Source organism: Erpetoichthys calabaricus, chromosome 18 (genome assembly GCF_900747795.2).
Source record: "Erpetoichthys calabaricus chromosome 18, fErpCal1.3, whole genome shotgun sequence".
Lineage (NCBI taxonomy): Eukaryota > Metazoa > Chordata > Cladistia > Polypteriformes > Polypteridae > Erpetoichthys > Erpetoichthys calabaricus.
The window spans coordinates 54,797,848-54,819,543 of NC_041411.2; the positions used below are offsets into that span (position 1 = coordinate 54,797,848).

A 21,696-nucleotide genomic window follows, 5' to 3' on the forward strand; every position below is an offset into this window, starting at 1 on the left:
TTTTTTTTTAAAGAATTTTCACTTTATTTTTTTGTTTACATATCCTAGGACATTTGTACAGTACTGTATATAGAAAAAATACATATACAGTAGGCACATACACAGTATTACCGATTGGTTTTCAATATTAATTCACTGAAAAGAAAAATGTCAGCAAAAGCTAAATGATGGAAAACAATGGGCTGAAAACTGAATATCTTTTAAAATTATTTTTTGCCATTGCAAAGGGCCTAAATTCATTTTGATTTATGCTTCTTAATAAAACTGAATTATATCATTGAAACATTATTTTATTATTGAATTCAGTCTTTCAGTCAGTCAGTCATTTTTCAACCCACTTAGTCCTGAAAAGGGTCACGAGAATGTGCTGGAGCCTATCCTAGAACAAGGCAAGAACAAACTCTGGACAGGGAGCCCGACCATCACAGGGCAAACACACATATGCACAACCACTCACACCCCAACCACCAATTAGGGCCAATTCTGGAAATGCCAATCCACCTAACTTGCATGTCTTGGGACTGTGTGAAGAAACCAATTAATCCAGAGAAAACCTATACACACACAGGGAGGACCCAGGATACAAACACTGGTCGTCTTACTGCAAGGTTGCAGCAGTACCACTTCACCAACATGCCACGCCCTCAGTCTTTTCAAAGAGGGCATATTTAAAAAACTGAACTAAAAAAATATATATTTGTATTTAAACAAAACAATAACAAAATGTGATTGGAGTTAGCGTGCCTCAGTGCTTTGTCCATTCCTTGGCTAGCAAGTCATTGGATTGTTTATTGAGCTCAACTTTTGTGTCCTAATTCAATATATTGTGAATAGCAACACATACAGACTGTTATCCCAACTGGATTGAAGAGTGAGGTGTTATCCAGCTGGGAGGTTGTAGTAGATGGGCAACACAGTGGGAGAGCAAACCTGGCCAGAATGGCTAAAACTCCTTATCCCAGGAAGGTCATTTGGACCAAAATGGATGGACTGGGTCAGTTTAAGGCAAATACAGGAAGTGGCAGTGTTTCTTTGGTCTGGTCCCAGTATAGACACCCACAGGGTATCATGGGATTTAAAATCTAGAAGGGCAACTCTGTTGTGGTCCCTGGGGGCTGAGAGGGGTGCTGTTGAGAGAAGTTCTGCTTTGAGTAGCTTCAGGCTGACCCAGAAGTGTTTCATGCTTGTTATGCCCTGCTACTGGAAGCACTCACAGGTCTGGCAAAAAAGAAGCCATTTCTCCTGCATCAGGGAGTTGGAGTTGGGAGGTAGGAGACATAGCTTACCCGGAGGAGAGTGGAGGAAGTTCAAAACTGTGCTTGTGTACATTTGTGTTTTGAAAAACAAACTGACAAAGGTAGTGTTACGTAATAAAAATATATGTTATTTGAACCCTTGGCTCATGCAACATAAGAAAATATAGTGTGACATATCTCTCAAAACAAACCTCCTATGATGGAAAACAATTTTGGACAGCGTTTTCCCTTGCCCGGACGCGGGTCACCGGGGCCCCACTCTGGAGCCAGGCCTGGAGGTGTTGTGACAGTCTGCTGGGAACGTCTGGCAGAGCCCCCTGTCAGAAGTAGCTTCAACTCCCACCTCCGGCAGAACTTCGACGACATCCCGAGGGAGGTGGGGGACATTGAGTCCGAATGGGCCATGTTCCGTGCCTCTATTGTTGAGGCAGCTGACCGGAGCTGTGGCCGTAAGGTGGTCAGTGCCTGTCGTGGCGGCAATCCCCGAACCCGTTGGTGGACACCGGCGGTGAAGGATGCCGTCAAGCTGAAGAAGGAGTCCTACCGGTCCCTTTTGTCCTGTGGGACCCTGGAGGCAGCTGATAGGTACCGGCAGGCCAAGCGGAATGCGGCTTTGGTGGTTGCTGAGGCAAAAACTCGGGCGTGGGAGGAGTTTGGGGAGGCCATGGAGAACGACTTTCGGACGGCTTCGAGGAGATTCTGGTCCACCATCCGGTGTCTCAGGAAGGGGAAGCAGTGCAGTGTCAACACTGTATATGGTGGGGATGGTGCGCTGCTGACCTCGACTCTGGACGTTGTGGGTCGGTGGGGGGAGTACTTCGAAGACCTCCTCAATCCCATTAACATGCCTTCCAATGAGGAAGCAGAGCCTGGGGACTCAGAGGTGGGCTCCCCCATCTCTGGGACCGAGGTCACCGAGGTGGTCAAAAAACTCCTTGGTGGCAGGGCCCCGGGGGTGGATGAGATACGACCCGGAGTTCCTCAAGGCTCTGGATGTTGTAGGACTGTCTTGGTTGACACGCCTCTGCAACAATGCATGGACATCAGGGACAGTGCCTCTGGATTGGCAGACCGGGGTGGTGGTCCCCCTCTTTAAGAAGGGGGATCGGAGGGTGTGTTCCAACTACAGAGGGATCACACTCCTCAGCCTCCCTGGAAAAGTCTATTCAGGGGTCCTGGAGAGGAGGGTCCGTCGGATAGTCGAGCCTCGGATTCAGGAGGAACAGTGTGGTTTTCGTCCTGGTCGTGGAACAGTGGACCAGCTCTATACCCTTAGCAGGGTCCTGGAGGGTGCATGGGAGTTCGCCCAACCAGTCTACATGTGTTTTGTGGACTTGGAAAAGGCATTCGACCGTGTCCCTCGGGGAATCCTGTGGGGGGTACTCCGGGAGTATGGGGTACCGGACCCCCTGATAAGGGCTGTTCGGTCCCTGTACGATCGTTGCCAGAGCCTGGTCCGCATTGCCGGCAGTAAGTCGAACCCGTTTCCAGTGAGAGTTGGACTCCGCCAGGGCTGCCCTTTGTCACCGATTCTGTTCATAACTTTTATGGACAGAATTTCTAGGCGCAGCCAGGGCGTTGAGGGGGTCTGGTTTGGTGGGCTCAGGATTGGGTCACTGCTTTTTGCAGATGATGTTGTCCTGTTTGCTTCATCAGGCCGTGATCTTCAGCTCTCTCTGGATCGGTTCGCAGCCGAGTGTGAAGCGGCTGGGATGAGAATCAGCACCTCCAAATCCGAGACCATGGTCCTCAGCCAGAAAAGGGTGGAGTGCCCTCTCAGGGTTGGTAGCGAGATCCTGCGCCAAGTGGAGGAGTTCAAGTATCTCGGGGTCTTGTTCACGAGTGAGGGAAGAATGGAGCGTGAGATCGACAGGCGGATTGGTGCGGCATCCACAGTAATGCGGGCGCTGCATCGGTTTGTCGTGGTGAAAAAGGAGCTGAGCCGCAAGGCGAAGCTCTCAATTTACCAGTCGATCTATGTTCCTACCCTCACCTATGGTCATGAGCTATGGGTAGTGACCGAAAGAATGAGATCGCGAATACAAGCGGCTGAAATGAGTTTTCTACGCAGGGTGTCTGGGCTCTCCCTTAAAGATAGGGTGAGAAGCTCAGTCATCCGGGAGGGGCTCAGAGTAGAGCCGCTGCTCCTCCGCATCGAGAGGAGTCAGATGAGGTGGCTCGGGCATCTGATCAGGATGCCTCCTGGACGCCTCCCTGGTGAGGTGTTCCGGGCACGTCTAACCGGGAGGAGGCCCCGGGGAAGACCCAGGACACGTTGGAGGGACTATGTCTCTCGACTGGCCTGGGAACGCCTTGGGATTCTCCCGGAAGAGCTAGAAGAAGTGGCCGGGGAGAGGGAAGTCTGGGCATCTCTGCTCAAGCTGCTGCCCCCGCAACCTGACCTCGGATAAGCGGGAGACAATGGATGGATGGATGGATATCTCTCATCCCCTATAGAGCAGAAGGTGCTGTTTGAAGTGTCATTCATAATAATGCAGGAGAACTGTGGAAATAGCAAGGACACATTCAGCCAAAAAACTTGTTACAGTATTATGTTTACTCATTTGGCAAGTTACTGAATGTGCAATTTTTTTCTATTTTGGGACAAATACTTCCAGTGGTTGAAAATTCAGTGCATCCCAAGTGTTGTGTCCAAATTTTATCTATACTAATCAGTTGCATTCTGATCTCTGCAAAGGCAAATAACATTTTCACTTGAATGAAATACATCTTATGTGACAACATATCAAATCCAAAGCAAAGTGCCACTACAGACACCAAGATGACAAAGAAGAATGTAACAAATTTTGTAAAGACAAAACAAAATGAATTACTACAATTTGTTAAAAAAGCAATATAAAAGAGCAATTAAGAACCTTAGCAGCAAGTCTAACAAGAATCTCAATTTGCATTTAAATCAGGCCTAATTATTTTAACAGAGACTACATGGCACTTTTGTAATAATGATAGGTTGAAAATTTCAGAGATTGTGAGTCCCATTGTATCACTAAAAAGTTCAGCCCCCTACCCTAGTTGTATTTATCCTCAGACTTTAAATGAGAACTGAATTTTGAGATCATAATGTATGCTCTGATGTGTAACATTAGAACAATTCATAAAGTTCTACTGTCTACCACTCTACTTGGTAACTTATGGTTCTCTTTGTGAAGAAAAACTTTCTAATACTTGTGTGAAATTTACTACCACCACGTTTCCAACCATGGTCCCATGTGCTTGATGAACTCATTTTAAAGTAACAGTTTGATCCACTGGTCTAATTCCCTTCGTAATTTTAAACACTTTAATCATGTCACCTCTTAAACTCATTTTGCTTAAACTGAAGAGGCTCAGCTCTTTTATCCTTTCCTCATAACTCATTACCTGTAGATCTGGAATCAGTCTACTCACTCTTCTCTGGACCTTTTCTAGCGCTGCAGTGTCTTTTTTGTGGCCTGGAGACCAAAACTGCCCAGTACTACTCCAGATAAGGTCTAACCAGTGTGTTATAAAGCTGGAGCATAAACCTGCTTGGACTTGTACTTTACAAATTGTATTGTATAACCTAACATTCTTTTTAATGACTTCTGAACACTGTCTGAAATTTCAAGTGACAAGCCCACTATGACTCCTAAACACTTCTCATAAGGTGTATGTTCGAAGTTTCAGACCACCCATTCTGTATTCAAACCTTCTTACATGTAATGTACTTTACTTCCTAAATGTACTTTATATTTACTTACATTAAATTCCATATGCCACAAATCTGCCCAAGAATGTATGCAAGTCCCTCTGTAATGATTCAATGAATTCTAGATTATTTGCCAATGTACCTAGCTTGGCATCATCTGCAAACGTAACCAGCTTGTTATATATATTAAAAACTGCAACAACCCTAGCACTGACCCCTGTGGAACACCACTTTTTACATTAGCCAATTCTGATTGGGTTTCCTTGCACCATAACCCTCTGCTTTCTGTGTCTAAGCCAATTTTGTTCCAATCTACACACAACACCCTGAACTCCCACTTCTTTTAGTTTGATGGCCAACCTCTCATTGTGGTACTTTATCAAATGCTTCTTGAAAGATAAATAATATTGTATGCACCATTTGAGTTCTATAAAGTAAGAGTTGTTTGTGAAACAGACGATTTTAAAATTATCTCTGAAATTAAGTGGAACCCCGTGATGTATCACACTTCATAGTTCTAGCTATAAAATTGTGTGCAATGTGTTGAAGTAACTGGAGGAGTAAGCCAACAATTAAAACAAATGAAGCATAACACAAGTAAATCCTGCTTGAGACAAATTAACTAGCTTTTCAAGATCATAGAATTTAAAAAAGAAACACCTCTATTTTGTACTACTGCTATTCTAGAGAACACAGGTTTTAGAAAGCAACATATGGTAAGTGTGATAAGTGATGGTTTAATCTGCATTAACTATAAAACCTAAGTTGTGGATGAATTGAACTAAACTAAAATTCATGTCTTTTGAGTTAAGATTATTTAGTTTTACCTTACTGTTTGCAGTTACCACCCTGCAAAATATTTTTTAATTGAGAAGAAATTTAATCACCAATCATACACTGTTTTACCTCAATAAAACAGCCACTTAATGAAGTAACTTAAAGAAGTGTTGTTTGATTTAAATGACGAACATGGCTGAATGTTAGTAATTTCCTATACTATGTTCAAAATTACATCTCCTAATGACAAATGAGGTCTGTGTCTAATTGAAGACAGTAATGAGGAAGTATTATCTTCAGACCTTTACGCATATTGAAAACAATTTTATAAATATGAAGTAAAACTAACTAAAATATCAAGACTGTGTAGCAGAAGGCATTTAAGTCATGAAAGCAGAATAATACTAGTACATCCTGCAATGGAGGAGATTGTAATGTAATTTACAACACCAAGTTAAATGCCTATGTTTCCTAGTGTGACTGGAGCCTGAACATAGGGTGCATTTTAAACTGGCACGTAAACTCTCAGAAAAGTATTGCCTTTCCTAAGGATAATTATTAATATAAAGTGATCGCTTCATACTTTTGGTACACTCTCTCTTAGTCAAACTAACTACCTACAGCTCATATGAAGTGTAAATCCAGAATTTCTTTTAAAAGGAGATAATGGTATGAGGAGCATCAAAGAGCTTTTTAATGGTTAACATGGATTAATTGTTATCAAGTAAAAAGACACCTTTTGCTTGTTTAACAGTGGTAGTAAGAGTTCAGTAATATATGAAAGTTGAATGAATAATGTATTGCAAAAACAGTATGTCAATGGTTTCCTTCAAAGTTGTCTGTACCTCAAACATGTAGCACACCAAATTATTTTACCCACATTTAATTTTATTCTTATAAATATGTATCATTTATAGGCACTGGTAACAGCCCTAAACACTAAAAATAAGTGAAATAAAAAAAATTATAAACATGAAATGGCAATATAGTAGACTTCTGCCCAGCGCACATGTGCAAATTAGTAGGCACGGCAAGTGTAACAGAGTATAAGAGCACAGGTAGAAGTGCAGAATCCAATTACTGTTATGTGTTTTGCACATACCCAGCTCCTAATGTTCTAGTCAAATATTCAAGTTTCTACTGGCATCTTTATATTGGATGGCATGGTCATGTCTTATAATTAGAGGCACAAAAAACTCTGTCTTATGCATGACCTCTTTATTGATTGCAGATCTCAAGTTGAAACGTCAAAGTTTTTAAGGAAAGCCACAAACATTTGTTGGTAGTGGAAGCTAAGCAGACACCAATTAGTGTACCCCCCAGGGGCATGAGGAAATTATTAACATTGTCAGAAAACTCTGGCCATGTACAGTATTATTTCAATTTTTTTGGGTTCTATTCTCAACCTCTATCCCACTGGTTTAGTTGGCTTGAATATGATGAATAGTCAATAAAACAAAAACCATGAAGTTAACTATCATCCAAGTCTTGCCTATAAAATATTATGTAGTACACGTGCTTGTACTGTGTTAAATGAATCCTGCTTTTTTGTTAAATCCTTTTCCAGCTGAGCCTTGTCATCCTGAGGAGTAGCTTTATTAGAACTTATGACGTTAACACAGTGTGCAGCCTCAGGGATTAAGGAGTCAGATAACTTATGTAAAGATTCACCTCCTTCTCTTTTAGTAAAGAAATCTTGCTGTTAACACAGTCAGGTAATTGGTAGCGTCTGCTTTCTTCATATAAATTTAGTAGTCACTTTTGACATAGAAATGCATAATAATCATAACAGTTATAAACTTTTCTAAATTAGCAGCTACTCACTAGTCTCACCATCTATGTCTTTCAGAGTCTGTTCCCCGGGAGAACTGAGGACTGAAAAGCGCCAGGATTGGTAAATACAAAAGATATTCCTTTATATTTTTTATAACATTTAGCCTCTCAGTGCTGTATGAAACAGATGCATAGCACTGCGAGTATAAGAAGAAATTAGGAGTTATACTTTATGAAAATAGTAAAAGACATGAAGTCACTCAAAGGTTCACCCCAGCCCTGCACCCTCTAAAATGCACAATGCAGGTTGAGTACATTTTAAGTTTGTCAGCCACTGGGCTTATTTGCAAAAAGGAGTCCTGCAAGTTGACTAGTTTTGCAAAACAAAAATCATCGTAAGGTGAATGCAAAACAAAATGTGTACTTTGCAAAGATATCTGCAACTTGTTTTAGAAAACTACTGTAGTAAGCAGCAGGTGGACTGCTTTCACGTTGAAGTGCTGAAAACTGACTCTGTACAAACATAAAATCACTAGAAGCATTGTCAGAAACAAAAAACTGAATTCTTTGAAAAGTGATCCAGTTTATGGTATAACTGATAATTATGTTAAGAATTACAGGAATAATAATTAAATGTCCAAATAATTACAATAATTTCTATATGTGAAAACTGCTTTATTATTTATGTCAGGTGCTTTCCAATCATATTCAAATTGAACAGACAACCGAATATTACAGGACATTGGGAGGACATTCATGGAAGAGGTTTTAAAATTAGTTGTACTATGCAGAGAAACATGCTAAACCTGAGATTCATGACATTTCCAAATAACAGCACTCTATTTCACATTGTTATTCACAATCACTAGAGTTGGTTTTATGTCACACCTGATAGACTCTGGTCTTAATGATGTATGGAACTTTCTTATACGGCCTGCTCATTATCCCTATTATAATGGTATCTTCAAATACTTATTTATCTCCTCACTCACACTGAAATAAAATGCCTCAAATCACAAAGGACTACTGAATGCTATACCAGACTCCAATTTTCTATGTGCAGACGAGTCATAAAAAATTTCAAAGCAATCAGCAGGGGTAAGATAAAAACAGTAAAGAGGGAGCCGACACCAAAGTACCACCTACAGTAAAGGACTGCAGCCTGTATGAAGCAGAAGGCAAGGTACAACAACATTCAAAACATGTAGTGGCTAAATTATTCACCTGGGTTATCCACCAGACACAGAGACTTATCAACAGTGTATTTGGAAATTCCTGTGGCAAACTGCGTGTCACCCTCTTTCTGTGAACTGTAAACTATAACATTTTCTCACGAACAATGTTACATTTCTTTCAGTAAAATTTAAATTTCTTAAAAAACATTTTAGTTGACCTAATAACATTATCACAAACTGGTCAAAACTGTCTTCCTTTTTATATTGTTCCTTTTTTCATTTCCTTTAGTGTATTTGGAAATTTACTCAGGGTCTTTATGATTTTAGTAGAGCGTATATGGTTATCTGAATCGTAACTTGTTCATAGTATGATGTTTTTATAGTTCTATATGTCTGCTTTGTGTTTGCATTTGTAAACTAAATTAACAGTTGTTTCACTTAAACTTAAAAAAATATAAAGACATTCTTTTAAATACAGAGAAAAACGTTTTCATGTCCCAAAGAAGGAAGTGCAAGATGTATGACACAGAGGTTAGTGTGCAATCACAAAGCACTAACCTTAAATGTTAGCAGTAAACACCATATATACGGCTTGGTAAAAAGAGATAGTGCTGTGCTTGAAAAGGCAAAATGTTGTCTGAGCACTTCATACTCACAAGCTCATTTGCAAATATACAGTAAAAAACAGAACATATCACGCAATATGTACAAACAAATGCACCCCCACACACATTTTTAACATATACAAACATAAAAGGAACACATTTTTGTTAAATTGTTAAGGTTCCTAATAGTATAAGGAATGTAAATAAACTATGTTGAGTTGTCCAGGACTCCTTTTCAATGCTATGTCAGTGAACAAGCAACCAGCATTAATGTACTATGCCATAACACATAGTAGGCCCTTTTATTTCTGATGCTCCAGGCAAATTGTTTTAAGCTGAAAAGCAGTGCATTTCTAAATCTTTTCACAAGCATCTGACAGCTATAATTGAAGGTTCTCAAAAGGCTGCAGACCTAGCCTCTTTAAGGCCGGACGCTGCATGCTGAACACTGATTAGGTGCTGGAAGAGTTAGCCTTTAATTTATTTCAATTAAAGTTTATGTGCATGATGTTAAAAACATGCAAATAAAGTGTGACTACCTTCTATATTATTTAGAAACTTATTCCATGTATCTATGGTTCTCTGAATAGGACAATAACAGAACTGTAACTGAAAAGTAATTATTTCAATCATCAGAGTGGAATAAATACAATCAAAAACATGAAACTAGCATGCTGCACAGAAAGACTATTTTGTAAAAGAAAACTTGCAGTAAATGAATACACTGAACACAACAATTGGAGGGAAAATGTGTTTCTGAGATTTTGAGTCAAGCATCATGTGAAATGGTATAGCACAGATCACACAGCAAGCAGCCACACTTTATTAAAAGGCTGCTGAGGATTAAGACCAACAGACACAAAGTGGCAGCTCTATGCCATGCTATTTATTTTGAGAGGCTTGTTATTAGCACAAGTGCACATTAGCAAAGCCAAGTATATCTAGGATTTACTGCAGAAGAGCTATGCTACACTCCTTCCCTGTCATTTCAGCAGACCATGAAGATCAGGCTAATGCTAGTGTTACTTCTACTAGTTAACATCAGTATTGGACTGGCTCAAGACGAACACAGCACAGCTGCAAAAGGAAGGGGCAAAAAAGGAAGAGGTCAAAAGGGAAAAGGACAAAAGCGAGGTAAAAGCAGACAGATGAAGCAGTCTATTCAACATGGACAAGCTGATGCAATTATCATGGAGGAAAAGTTGCCAGTTCTGATGGGCTCCTTTAAGAATTTTAATGGTCTGGAGTCCTTTTACGAATCCTTACCAGGTGAGTATTCAGTAGATGCTAGCAACATGCTGAGTATTGACGTAGACACATTGAGAAATGCTTTTACCTGTGTTTGTTGTAGTCTTCTGTTGGTTTATGTGGTTTCTGGGTATTATTTTTTAAGATAGTTACCTTTTTAAAATATTTTGAAAACCAGAAAGAATATCTTTCAGGTATGTCCATGTCAATACAGTACAAAGCACAGTAACCAATTTAATGCTAGTTCTGTTGTACTTTGGCAGAGTCTAATAATATTTCACAAATAACCTTGTTAAGTAAAGGCTATATCTAACCTGATTGGGGAAGCATGTTGAGCTAGGTGCTCCAGTCAAGGTCACAAAAGTCAACACAGCAACTATGCATTTACTGTAAACAGTCTTCCTCTTGACAGGTTGCCCAATTACAAATGCTGAACCATAGCCAGTCTTCAGAAAGGCTTTCTGAGTGCAACTGGTTGCAGTCATATAGCCTGTACTTTTACTTACTCAGTGTTCTACATGGAATTAGAAACATTTTGCTGAGAACATGCCATTTATTCCAACAATGCTCATCAGTCCTTCAGAAATAATTGTTCCAGAACATCATCAAATTGAGTTTTGAAGGCCCCCTAAGTGTCATTATCTACCCTACTACTTAGTAACTTCTTTGATGGGTCTATGGTTCTCTGTGTGAAGACGTTTTCTAACATTTGTGTTAAATTTCCCCCTAACAAGTTTTCATCTGAGTCCCTGTGTTTTTATTGAAGAACAAATTTTAAACTAACAGCTGGGACCCAGCGTACTAATTTCCTTCATAATTTTAAACACCTCAATCATGAAACCTCTTAATTTTAATTTACTTAAACTGTAAATTTTCCACTCATTCAATCTTACATCATAAATTACACTTCAAAGTCCTATTAGATTCTGTCTAGTCTCTCATCAATGTATTTTCTAAAGTGCTGCAATGTGTTTTATACAATATGGAGACCAAACCTGCACACAGTCCTTAAGATGAGGTTTCACAAGTGTATTATTTAGCTTATGTATAGCTTGACTTGCATTCCACACTTTAGGCTACATAACCTAACTTATTAGTCTTCTTGATTGTTTCTGCGTACTGTCTGTGTGTAGACAGAGAATAGTCCCATACAAATACTGTGTCCTTCTCATAAGTTGGACTTCCAAATTTTCATGTATATATTGTATGTAATGTAAATAAAGTAGTAGTGCTTTGGGACATTACTTTTAGCATTACCTAATTCTGAAAACAGTCCATGGCACTATAATTATTTGCTTCCTGTATTTAAGCCAATTCTGAACTCAGCTAGACATTGCACCATGGACTCTTTCTTCTTTACAATTAATCAGAAGCTCCTCACTCAATATTTTATTAAAACCTTTCAGAAAATCAATATAATTCATGTTATATGCATCTTTCTGATATACCTTTGTTGCGTGCTCATCTAAACATGTTGTCTGTTTGCTAATACACCTCTTCTTGCAATATGTTCAACTAATATACCTATGACACACATTAAGATTGCTGAACTGTAGCTATGTGGATGAGCTTGATCACATTTTTATATGCAAGGACACCATTTGTTAACTTACAAATTGTAGGAATTTTCCCGTTGTGCAGTGATTTTTGAAATATAAATATACACTTGACACTTACTGTATAAGTGTCAAACATATTTATATATATATATATATTTTATTCACTGACCTCCTTGAGCATTCTAGGATAAATGTTATCTGGTCCTGGTAATTTGTTTCAATTATCAATAAGTAACCCCTTATACACTACTGGGTTTTTGGCATTACTGCACATAAATTGCATACCCAAAAATAAATGGCTATTTCTCTGTTTATGTAATAAAGCAGCTGCAAATTGCTGAAGTGTAGCAGGTACAACACTTTAAATTTTTTAAAGTATTAAAAACCTTTATTTATAACAATATCAACTAAATAAAACACAACAAATTTGATGCTTTAGGAATTTCTCTCCATAAAACTAGATTTTACAGTACATATCCAGACACTGTATGATGTACAACCCTGGAATCAAAGTTTCTTTTGTGCCCTAATCTGTCAGCTATCATTGTACCAAGTTTAGAAGTCATATCCCATAGCATTGTAAACTTATACTGTTATACTGTAAAAGGCGTCCCCTTTTTTGGAAACATTTAGTCTCTTGCATCTAAACAATCTCTTAAAACAAGTACTGTTGTTGCAGTTATATTTTCGTTGTTTAGGAAAAACACATATATACACAAAAACACTTCATATCATTCAGAAGCAACAAGCAATTTGTAACTACTGAATATAATATAACTATGTACTCATCCAAACCTTTACTTTCAAAATTATTTTTTATGCCAGCCATTGAAACAATCGGTTTACCAAAAGTCACAGTGAAACCTTATATTTTGTACAACAGACGGGAGTTTTTATGTTGCAATTCACCCATCTTCTCCTGACTTCTGTCACAGTTGCCACACAAAAGTTTACTTATTTATTTTTTTGCTGTTTTTGTTTTTCTTGTATTTCATGTCTGGAATAAACTAAGTACATACATATATTTTCATACCAGCTTCTTCCAGTGCTGGGTTGCAGAGGTGGGAACAATGCCTTTGCTTGTCGCCCTGGCCACAAGGCAGCCCTGAGCACAGAGGTAGTCACGTAGACACACACACCTAAAACAGTGTTTCTCACAGGAGTCATAGAAGGCCTTCGCCAGCTTGTGAGTATATGAAACTTGTTCATGGTACAATACACATCTCCACCCCACCCCACTTTCCTGTGATGCCATCAAAGGGCTCGACATAGCCTTGCGAGACTTTCTTTCCTGTTTCTAATTGTGCTTCCTTCAACTTCCCTAAGGGCCGCTATTCAGTTTTATTTCCCTTTTGTAATCACACTTTTTTCTCCCTTCCCAGCATTGGCTGGGGGGTGAAGTGAGCATGATGAGAAACGGGATAAAAAAATACCATACACAGCGGTCTATTCTTTCAGTGGAAGGGGATGGGGGGATTACACTGTGAACATTTCACTAGCTGAAACTGTTTTTTTTTTTTTTTTCTTTGTTCCTTCGTATGCTCATGATACTGTGACCTGATACACTGAAACAAAGAGAGGCACAAGCACAGCAAAACAATTACTCATTGGCACACTAAGAAACATTACCAGTGTACTCCAAGTTGAAATTAAAAAATCACCGCTCAGAAAACTAACATAGAACGCGCACCAGACAGGCTCTGGTTATGGCAATTGAACCCATGAACCTTGAACTGTAAAACTGCATGTCACGACATTTCAAAGTCATTCTAAGCAGTACTTACAAATGAGGCATATAGTCTCAAGTCCTACATCAAACGTCATTCTCAACAAAGTCAAAACTTTGCTCAAAATCTGACTCAAGCTATGTGTTTATCAGTGTGCAAAGATGAGCTTTACATATGCAACAAATCTGTTGCTGTTTACACACAGCTGTGACATGTAGTACAAATGACTAATCATAGAAAACTACATATTATTAGAATGCTCTAAACCACAGCTATCCAATGGTAATGAGCTTTTCACTATATTTGAAAAAGCAGATTAACTCAGCTGTGATGCACTGCTTGACTCAGGGTATACATGTGCGAATTGCATATTTTAATAACAAAAGAGAGCAGACAATATGGAAACTTATAATTCATTTGAAGGAAGACACCTGGTGGGGCACCTCGTGCATAAGTAGTTGCGCATTTATGAAATACTTACTACGTCACTACTTTAAACATTTAAATAGGGTAATTTATCAATACAAAATACATTTTGCCATTTATTAAATATTTTTATTCAAGAATAATCTGAACACTTTAGTATTCATATTATGAACAACATATTATGTCTGATTTTTCTGAACTTCTTCTTATTGGATGCAGAACAATGAAACTTATACAAGCAAAACCTTTTTTGGAAGATGAGGTTTCTTGTCACTTTCAGAAGTACTATCTATGAATTAATACAGTTCCTTTGAAAAACAATTGAAACTATTTTGTAAAATGCAGCAAGAGGAAACTTTTTTTTTTATTATTAAATAAAATCATGAAAAAAGGAAAACATTTTTGCCATCTTCTTTCAGTCTGGCTCCAGTCAAATCACACATCAAAAACGTCTATAGAGCCAATTGTCATGTACACAGGAAAGATTCAATGTTATGACAATGCCCATATTTTCTCAAATATGAAATTTACATATAAATTAATAAATTGTACTTTGAGTCTTTACCTTAAGCAAACACAGATCTCATAATGGTGCTAGGATTCATAAGTGTATAAGACATCTGATAACCAAGAGAAGACTATTCAGTCAATGAAGCTTGTTTGGATAGCTGCCAACTATGTTATCATAGTTGTCTCATCCAGATAGTTTTCAAACATCTCTTCAAGTCATTTCCCTTTAGCGTTAACTGGTGCTCCAAAGTATGTGATTTACTCGAATTCTGCTGTGTTAACTTTACTTAGAATTATGAAAATCCAGGTAAGGTCCTAATGTAGCCTTCTCTGTTTCAGAACAAAGAGATTAAATTCCCTAATGTCTGTCATTCCTTTTATTCCTAGCACAAAGCTTCAAGTGTTACTTTCTTTTTTTGCAGCATCTTGTCCAGAACTTCTGACAATGCTACAGATACATTCTCATTGATGCATTACATAGTCTGAGCATAACCTTCCTTGATTTATATTCAGCAGTTTTTACAATATAAAATATAATTTTGCCTTTTTAATTAATCTGCATGTTGTAAACATAATGACAATTTTTTTTTCAATGTACAGCGGTAAATCCTTGTGAGACACTGCTTCCTGTAACATCGTGTCTTTTATCTTTAGCAGTATGCAAAATTATAATTCCTTTGCGCATATATATAATCATTTTGCCATTTTCTACATTAAAGTACATTTTCCATGTATTCACACAATTTGTTTTCTCCACTTCTGTGAACAGCTGGTACCCTATTAATTCCCTTCATAGTTATAAACACCTCCAACATATTACTTCTTAAATTTTATTTGCTCAAACTGAAAATATTCAGTTCCTTCAATCTCACCTCAAAACTAATAGCCCATAGTCCTGGAATAAGTGTAGGTGTTCTTCTCTGGACGTTCCATACTACTGTATATATATTTTTTTAAAATACAATGATAACAGCAGCACATGATAATCCAGAAAACCACCCACAAATGCATTCTATAAATAAATCCAATTGCTGGTGCAGTGCTCCACAGAATTACTTGATGGCACACTTTGGTGGATGCTTGTTCCCACTAGAGAGATGCCACAATGCAAATGAAAAAACACTGTTGTGAAATATAGCATAAATACAGTATACATTCAAAGAGAGTGAATTTGTTTCATAATATTAAAATGCCATAAACCCCAAACACACATTTTAGTGTAAATCCCACATTAGAAGATCCAACAATAATGAGCAAATACATTAAATCTCTTTCATCTGGTAAATTTTTCTAAGCTTCTGCAATGAAACAGAAGTGTAGCACTGAACGGTATGCCTTATGAAATTATTCCAACTGGGTTTGGAATTTAGAAAAACTGTAGTCATAGATGTGTGCACATGCAGAAAGCACTCTCTTGGCTTAACTGTACTTTTTATAGCATATTGCTTAAACACTTTCAGGAGGACTTTAATTCAAAGTAACTAACTGAGTGTGAGTCTGGGTGGCACAGAGCTTCACAGACAGAAAACAAATCATTGAACTCTGAAAATATTTTTTGTACTGACAATTGCAGGCATCCTTTAAGTCAAGCACACATTAGGCCTTGAAAAATAAGAAATGGAACCTGACGTACGAAAATGCAAACTTGACTCTGTATTCTGAAAATCTGGTAGTACATGTTATTGTACTGTGTAGCCTTGTGATGTTAAAGGGAACCCTGCTAAAACACAGTTTTTCATTTCATACAATGCTATCTTTCTCTCTCTTTCTTCTCCTATCTCCCTCAACTTACTGACTACCATATCTCTTCACATTAACCCTGTATGTGGCAACATCCAAAGTTCATGACAGCCCTGAAACTTCTGGTGATTTCTCAGAATCCAAAGGGCCAAATGCAATTGAGCCAGTGCCTACTGCTACTCACAGTTGGCTTCATATTAACCAAGGATGGGAGCAGGATAATGACAAACTATCCAAGAAAGATACAGATCGGAAGAAACGGAGGAAGGAGAAGAAAACAGAAAAAGAGAAAAGGAAACAGCTACTTGAAGCCAGGATGGAGAAAGAAGAGGATAACATAAGTGAGACTAAGCAGGAAGTGTATGAAAAGAGCACAGAGGAGTTAGAAGAGCATGAGAAATGGAGAGAAGAACAGGAAGAAAGGAGAGAAGAGGATGATGAGAGAAATAGAGAACAGGAGGAAGAGAGGTTGAAAATGGAAGAAGAGAGAAAAAAAGAGCAGGATGAACAACAAAAAGAAATGGATGAAAAAAGAACGGAAGTGGACGAGGAGGAAGATCAGCACAGAGAGCAGGAAGACACAAGGCAAGGGGAGAAACAACATGAACAGGAAGTTGTATTTGAAGAGGAAGAAGATGATGAATTAAGAGGGGATGTTTTCAGAATGCCAAGGCTGCCACACACTACTCCACACCATCCTTCATCTCTTCCACCTGCTTGTGTTGCCTCTGATATTACTCTCAGCTGTAACAATGCAAAGCTCTCCAGTATTCCACCACTTATGGACCCTGAACTAAAGAGTCTGAGTCTTGAAGGTGAGTGCAAAACTAAACATATACAGTAAGCATGATTTAAAGCAAGAATTTATTATAGATTTGAACAGGATTGTCTTGAATAGTTAAAAGGCTCATTATCTCTTGGCTTTTGGTTCCAATTAACTGTTATATTAACAATCAAAAAAGTTCAACAGCATTACTGTGACATACACAACACCCAATTTAAGAGCTGAATGTCTGAATTAGAATAAAATAACAAAGATTTTATATAATGGCTTGATTGCTTTTACACTTAAAATTGCTTCAAGTTTAAGAATATTATGTGCCATCGGTCTTGAGAACTTATCCTAATGCAAGGGCAACTGCATTGCAGGCCTTCCAGTCTTTAGCTGGATGATGCACATATGTTTTGTACAATAGCTCAGCACTGTAGTAAGAACATATACAATAAGAGCAGCAATGTATATATTTACCACAACAAATTCCAAGGCTCCAAAATTATTAAAAACTGTAATTTTATCTGCATTTTACAAGAAATAATTAAGATAACTGTCTTTGTCTCTAGGCCACAGATATTGAGCCATGGTTTACTGAAACAGCTGTAAAACTGGACAATCCAGTTAACACATTTTACCTAATATTGGAATGTTGCATATATTAAGTTAGTTGTTACATGACTTCATAATGTAGCAATATAAACTAATTTTCTTAATTCATTAGCAAAATTGTACATAATTTCTTCTTAACAGCATTTGACATATAGAAGCAGTGGAGTCATAAGACTTCATAAAATTAACAAGATAATACCTTGACAAAATTAAAAAGATAATATTTAAGAAAGTACAAGCTGTTATACTTTTGCTGAAGGTGTTATGTTTCACAACCCAGTTCTAACATATTCCATTCATAAATCCATCCTCTATCTAGCTCATGCTTAAACTATCTGATTCTCTTTTCAGGAAACTCAATCACTTCAATTCCTGCAGCTGCATTCAATGGGATTCCAAATCTGGAATGGATTGATCTTAGCAAAAACAAGCTTACATCTGCTGAAATTCACCCAGATGCCTTTACTGTAAGTCTACACTTATCCAGATTGTTTTAGGTCATGGTGATATCTGTTTATAGTTTTTATATATAAAAAAAAAAAAAAAAAAAAAAAGGCAGACAATTATAACAACCAGTTTAATGGACATTACCTAGGTATATCCAGGTTGTGCCTCCCACCCCGTCTGTTGTCTTGATTATCCCTTGGGGTGGACCCATTCTCCTCATGTTCTCTGCTATCACAACTTCTTCAATCTATCTCCCTGTCTCATCCCCTCAACCTCAAACCACCTCTTCATTTTTTGCTTTAACATCCACCTAAGATTTTATTTCTCTTCAACACACAATTTCCCATCAACACACCAATGCAACTCTTCATTTTTTGCTTTAACGCCCACCTAAATTTTTTTTTTCTCTTCCACACACAATTTTCCACTTCCATACCAATGCTGTCTTTTAACTCCACATTTGTCGGTTTCTTGTTAAGTCAAACTTTATGCATCCACTTTTATCTCACCCAAAACAGAAACACCACAGAACAAAACTTCCCATGATGATATGGCATGATACATGCAATTGGAAGTATGGTCACAAACAATTTTATAGGAAAGTTTAAAGTGACAAAAGAAAGTCGAACATAAAGTAAACACAGTGCATTTGAAAGACTAATAATGCCCTGCTACTTTTAAATTAAGAAATATATCCATCCAAAATGATAGTTAAAACTCCTGGATGCCTTAATAGAATAGAATAGAAGAGAATTGTTAAGATAGAATGTCTTCCATTTGTTTTATTTGAATGACCACTCAGGCAGAATAATGACACGATGTTAGATGACAAGTGATAATGAACACTACAGTCAATTAGTGTGGCATATTTATTTGCAGACCCCTCCCAATGCCATGAGAAACATCTAATAAGAAACATCACAACCATGTCCTACTTTCATGTTTTTAACAAAATTATTTTATATTAAACTATTTAATAGTGAGCAGTCAGATACTGATATTCATATTCTATTTATTACAGATGTCTTAGTGTTCCAGAACTAGTAAAAAGTTTGATAAACAGCTCAACTATAGATTTATCAAGCAAAATATGTCAACATTGTATTTCTGGAAAAGAGAAACATCATCCCTCCGTCTAATTGATATATATATATATATATATATATATATATATATATATATATGGAAGAGAAGGTCTGTGATACGGTTTGCATATTTGCAGCTGGAGATCCACGAAGGGAGAAAAAAGAATCACGTATCATAAAATAGTTTTTTTATTCCTGAGCTTTCAACCCCTATCAGGGGTCTTCATCAGGGGATAATGCTTAGACTTACAAGCATTCTTGTAAGTCTAAGCATTATCCTCTGATGAAGACCCCTGATAGGGGTTGAAAGCTCAGGAATAAAAAAACTATTTTATGATACGTGATTCTTTTTTCTCCCTTCGTGGATCTCCAGCTGCAAATATATATATATATATATATATATATATACATATATATACACAGTGCATCCAGAAAGTATTCACAGCGCATCATTTTTTCCACATTTTGTTATGTTACAGCCTTATTCCAAAATGGATAAAATTCATTTTTTTCCTCAGAATTCTACACACAACACCCCATAATGACAACATGAAAAAAGTTTACTTGAGGTTTTTGCAAATTTATTAAAAATAAAAAAATTGAGAAAGCACATGTACATAAGTATTCACAGCCTTTGCCATGAAGCTCAAAATTGAGCTCAGGTGCATCCTGTTTCCCCTGATCATCTTTGAGATGTTTCTGCAGCTTAATTGGAGTCCACCTGTGGTAAATTCAGTTGATTGGACATGATTTGGAAAGGCACACACCTGTCTATATAAGGTCCCACAGTTGACAGTTCATGTCAGAGCACAAACCAAGCATGAAGTCAAAGGAATTGTCTGTAGACCCCCGAGACAGGATTGTCTCGAGGCATATATCTGGGGAAGGTTACAGAAAAATTCCTGCTGCTTTGAAGATCCCAATGAGCACAGTAGCCTCCATCATCCGTAAGTGGAAGAAGTTCGAAACCACCAGGACTCTTCCTAGAGCTGGCCGGCCATCTAAACTGAGCGATCGGGGGAGAAGGGCCTTAGTCAGGGAGGTGACCAAGAACCCGTTGGTCACTCTGTCAGAGCGCCAGAGGTCCTCTGTGGAGAGAGGAGAACCTGCCAGAAGGACAACCATCTCTGCAGCAATCCACCAATCAGGCCGGTATGGTAGAGTGGCCAGATGGAAGCCACTCCTTAGTAAAAGGCACATGGCAGCCCGCCTGGAGTTTGCCAAAAGGCACCATTCTGTGGGAATGTTTTTCAGAAGCAGGAACTGGGAGACTAGTCAGGATAAAGGGAAAGATGACTGCAGCAATGTACAGAGACATCCTGGATGAAAACCTGCTCCAGAGCGCTCCTGACCTCAGACTGGGGCGACGGTATATCTTTCAGCAGGACAACGACCCTAAGCACACAGCCAAGATATCAAAGGAGTGGCTTCAGGACAACTCTGTGAATGTCCTTGAGTGGCCCAGCCAGAGCCCAGACTTGAATCCGATTGAACATCTCTGGAGAGATCTTAAAATGGCTGTGCTTCCCATCCAACCTGATGGAGCTTGAGAGGTGCTGCAAAGAGGAATGGGCAAAACTGGCCAAGGATAGGTGTGCCAAGCTTGTGGCATCTTATTCAACAAGACTTGAGGCTAAAATTGCTGCCAAAGGTGCACTGACAAAGTATTGAGCAAAGGCTGTGAATACTTATGTACATGTGATTTCTGTTTTTTTTATTTTTAATAAATTTGTAAAAACCTCAAGTAAACGTTTTTTCACATTGTCATTATGGGGTGTTGTGTGCAGAATTCTGAGGAAAAAAATTAATTTAATCCATTTTGGATTAAGGCCGTAACATAACAAAAGGTGGAAAAAGTGATGCGCTGTGAATACTTTCTGGATGCACTGTATATATATATATATATATATATATATATATATATATATATATATATATATATTCACATACACTGGGAGAATTGAATATGCTTACTGTTGGATAAAGTATCTACTGATAGGTTCAAATTGCAAACAATGCCAAATATAAGAAAAAAATGCTCATTTATAATGAGAACTTGAAACAAATGATTAATCAATTATGTATTTTTTTAATATTTAAAATCCTTTATTGCATATTGTCCTATGTTCTTTCATATAATACCACTCACAAGAAACTGAAAAAGTTAAAACGTCTCTACATGGATGGAAACCTCCTGGTGCATGTTCCCCTTCAGCTGCCATCTACATTAGAAGAGCTTAAAATAAATGAGAACATTCTCCAAAATATTGATGAAGACTCTTTTCAAGGTATATTT

General features: G+C 38.0%; 2 protein-coding genes across 3 annotated transcripts in view; one reads left to right on the top strand and one right to left on the bottom strand.

Moving 5' to 3' along the window:
- cenpp (centromere protein P) overlaps window positions 1–21,696 on the bottom strand; it is a 410,887-nt gene that overhangs the window by 14,627 nt on the left and 374,564 nt on the right. The gene's annotated exons all lie outside the window — the stretch shown is intronic.
- Window positions 7,343–21,696, top strand: part of ecm2 (extracellular matrix protein 2, female organ and adipocyte specific) — a 30,630-nt gene continuing 16,276 nt past the window's right edge. Inside the window, exons 1-6 of one of the 2 annotated variants that reach the window (XM_028824279.2) lie at window positions 7,343–7,436; window positions 7,571–7,615; window positions 10,267–10,543; window positions 16,586–17,299; window positions 18,220–18,335; window positions 21,553–21,688. In XM_028824279.2, coding sequence (XP_028680112.1) covers window positions 10,273–10,543; window positions 16,586–17,299; window positions 18,220–18,335; window positions 21,553–21,688 — 1,237 coding nt within the window. In that variant the 5' untranslated portion in view covers window positions 7,343–7,436; window positions 7,571–7,615; window positions 10,267–10,272. The remainder of the gene's footprint in view (window positions 7,437–7,570; window positions 7,616–10,266; window positions 10,544–16,585; window positions 17,300–18,219; window positions 18,336–21,552; window positions 21,689–21,696) is intronic. The other variant, XM_028824280.2, reaches the window with a different exon arrangement.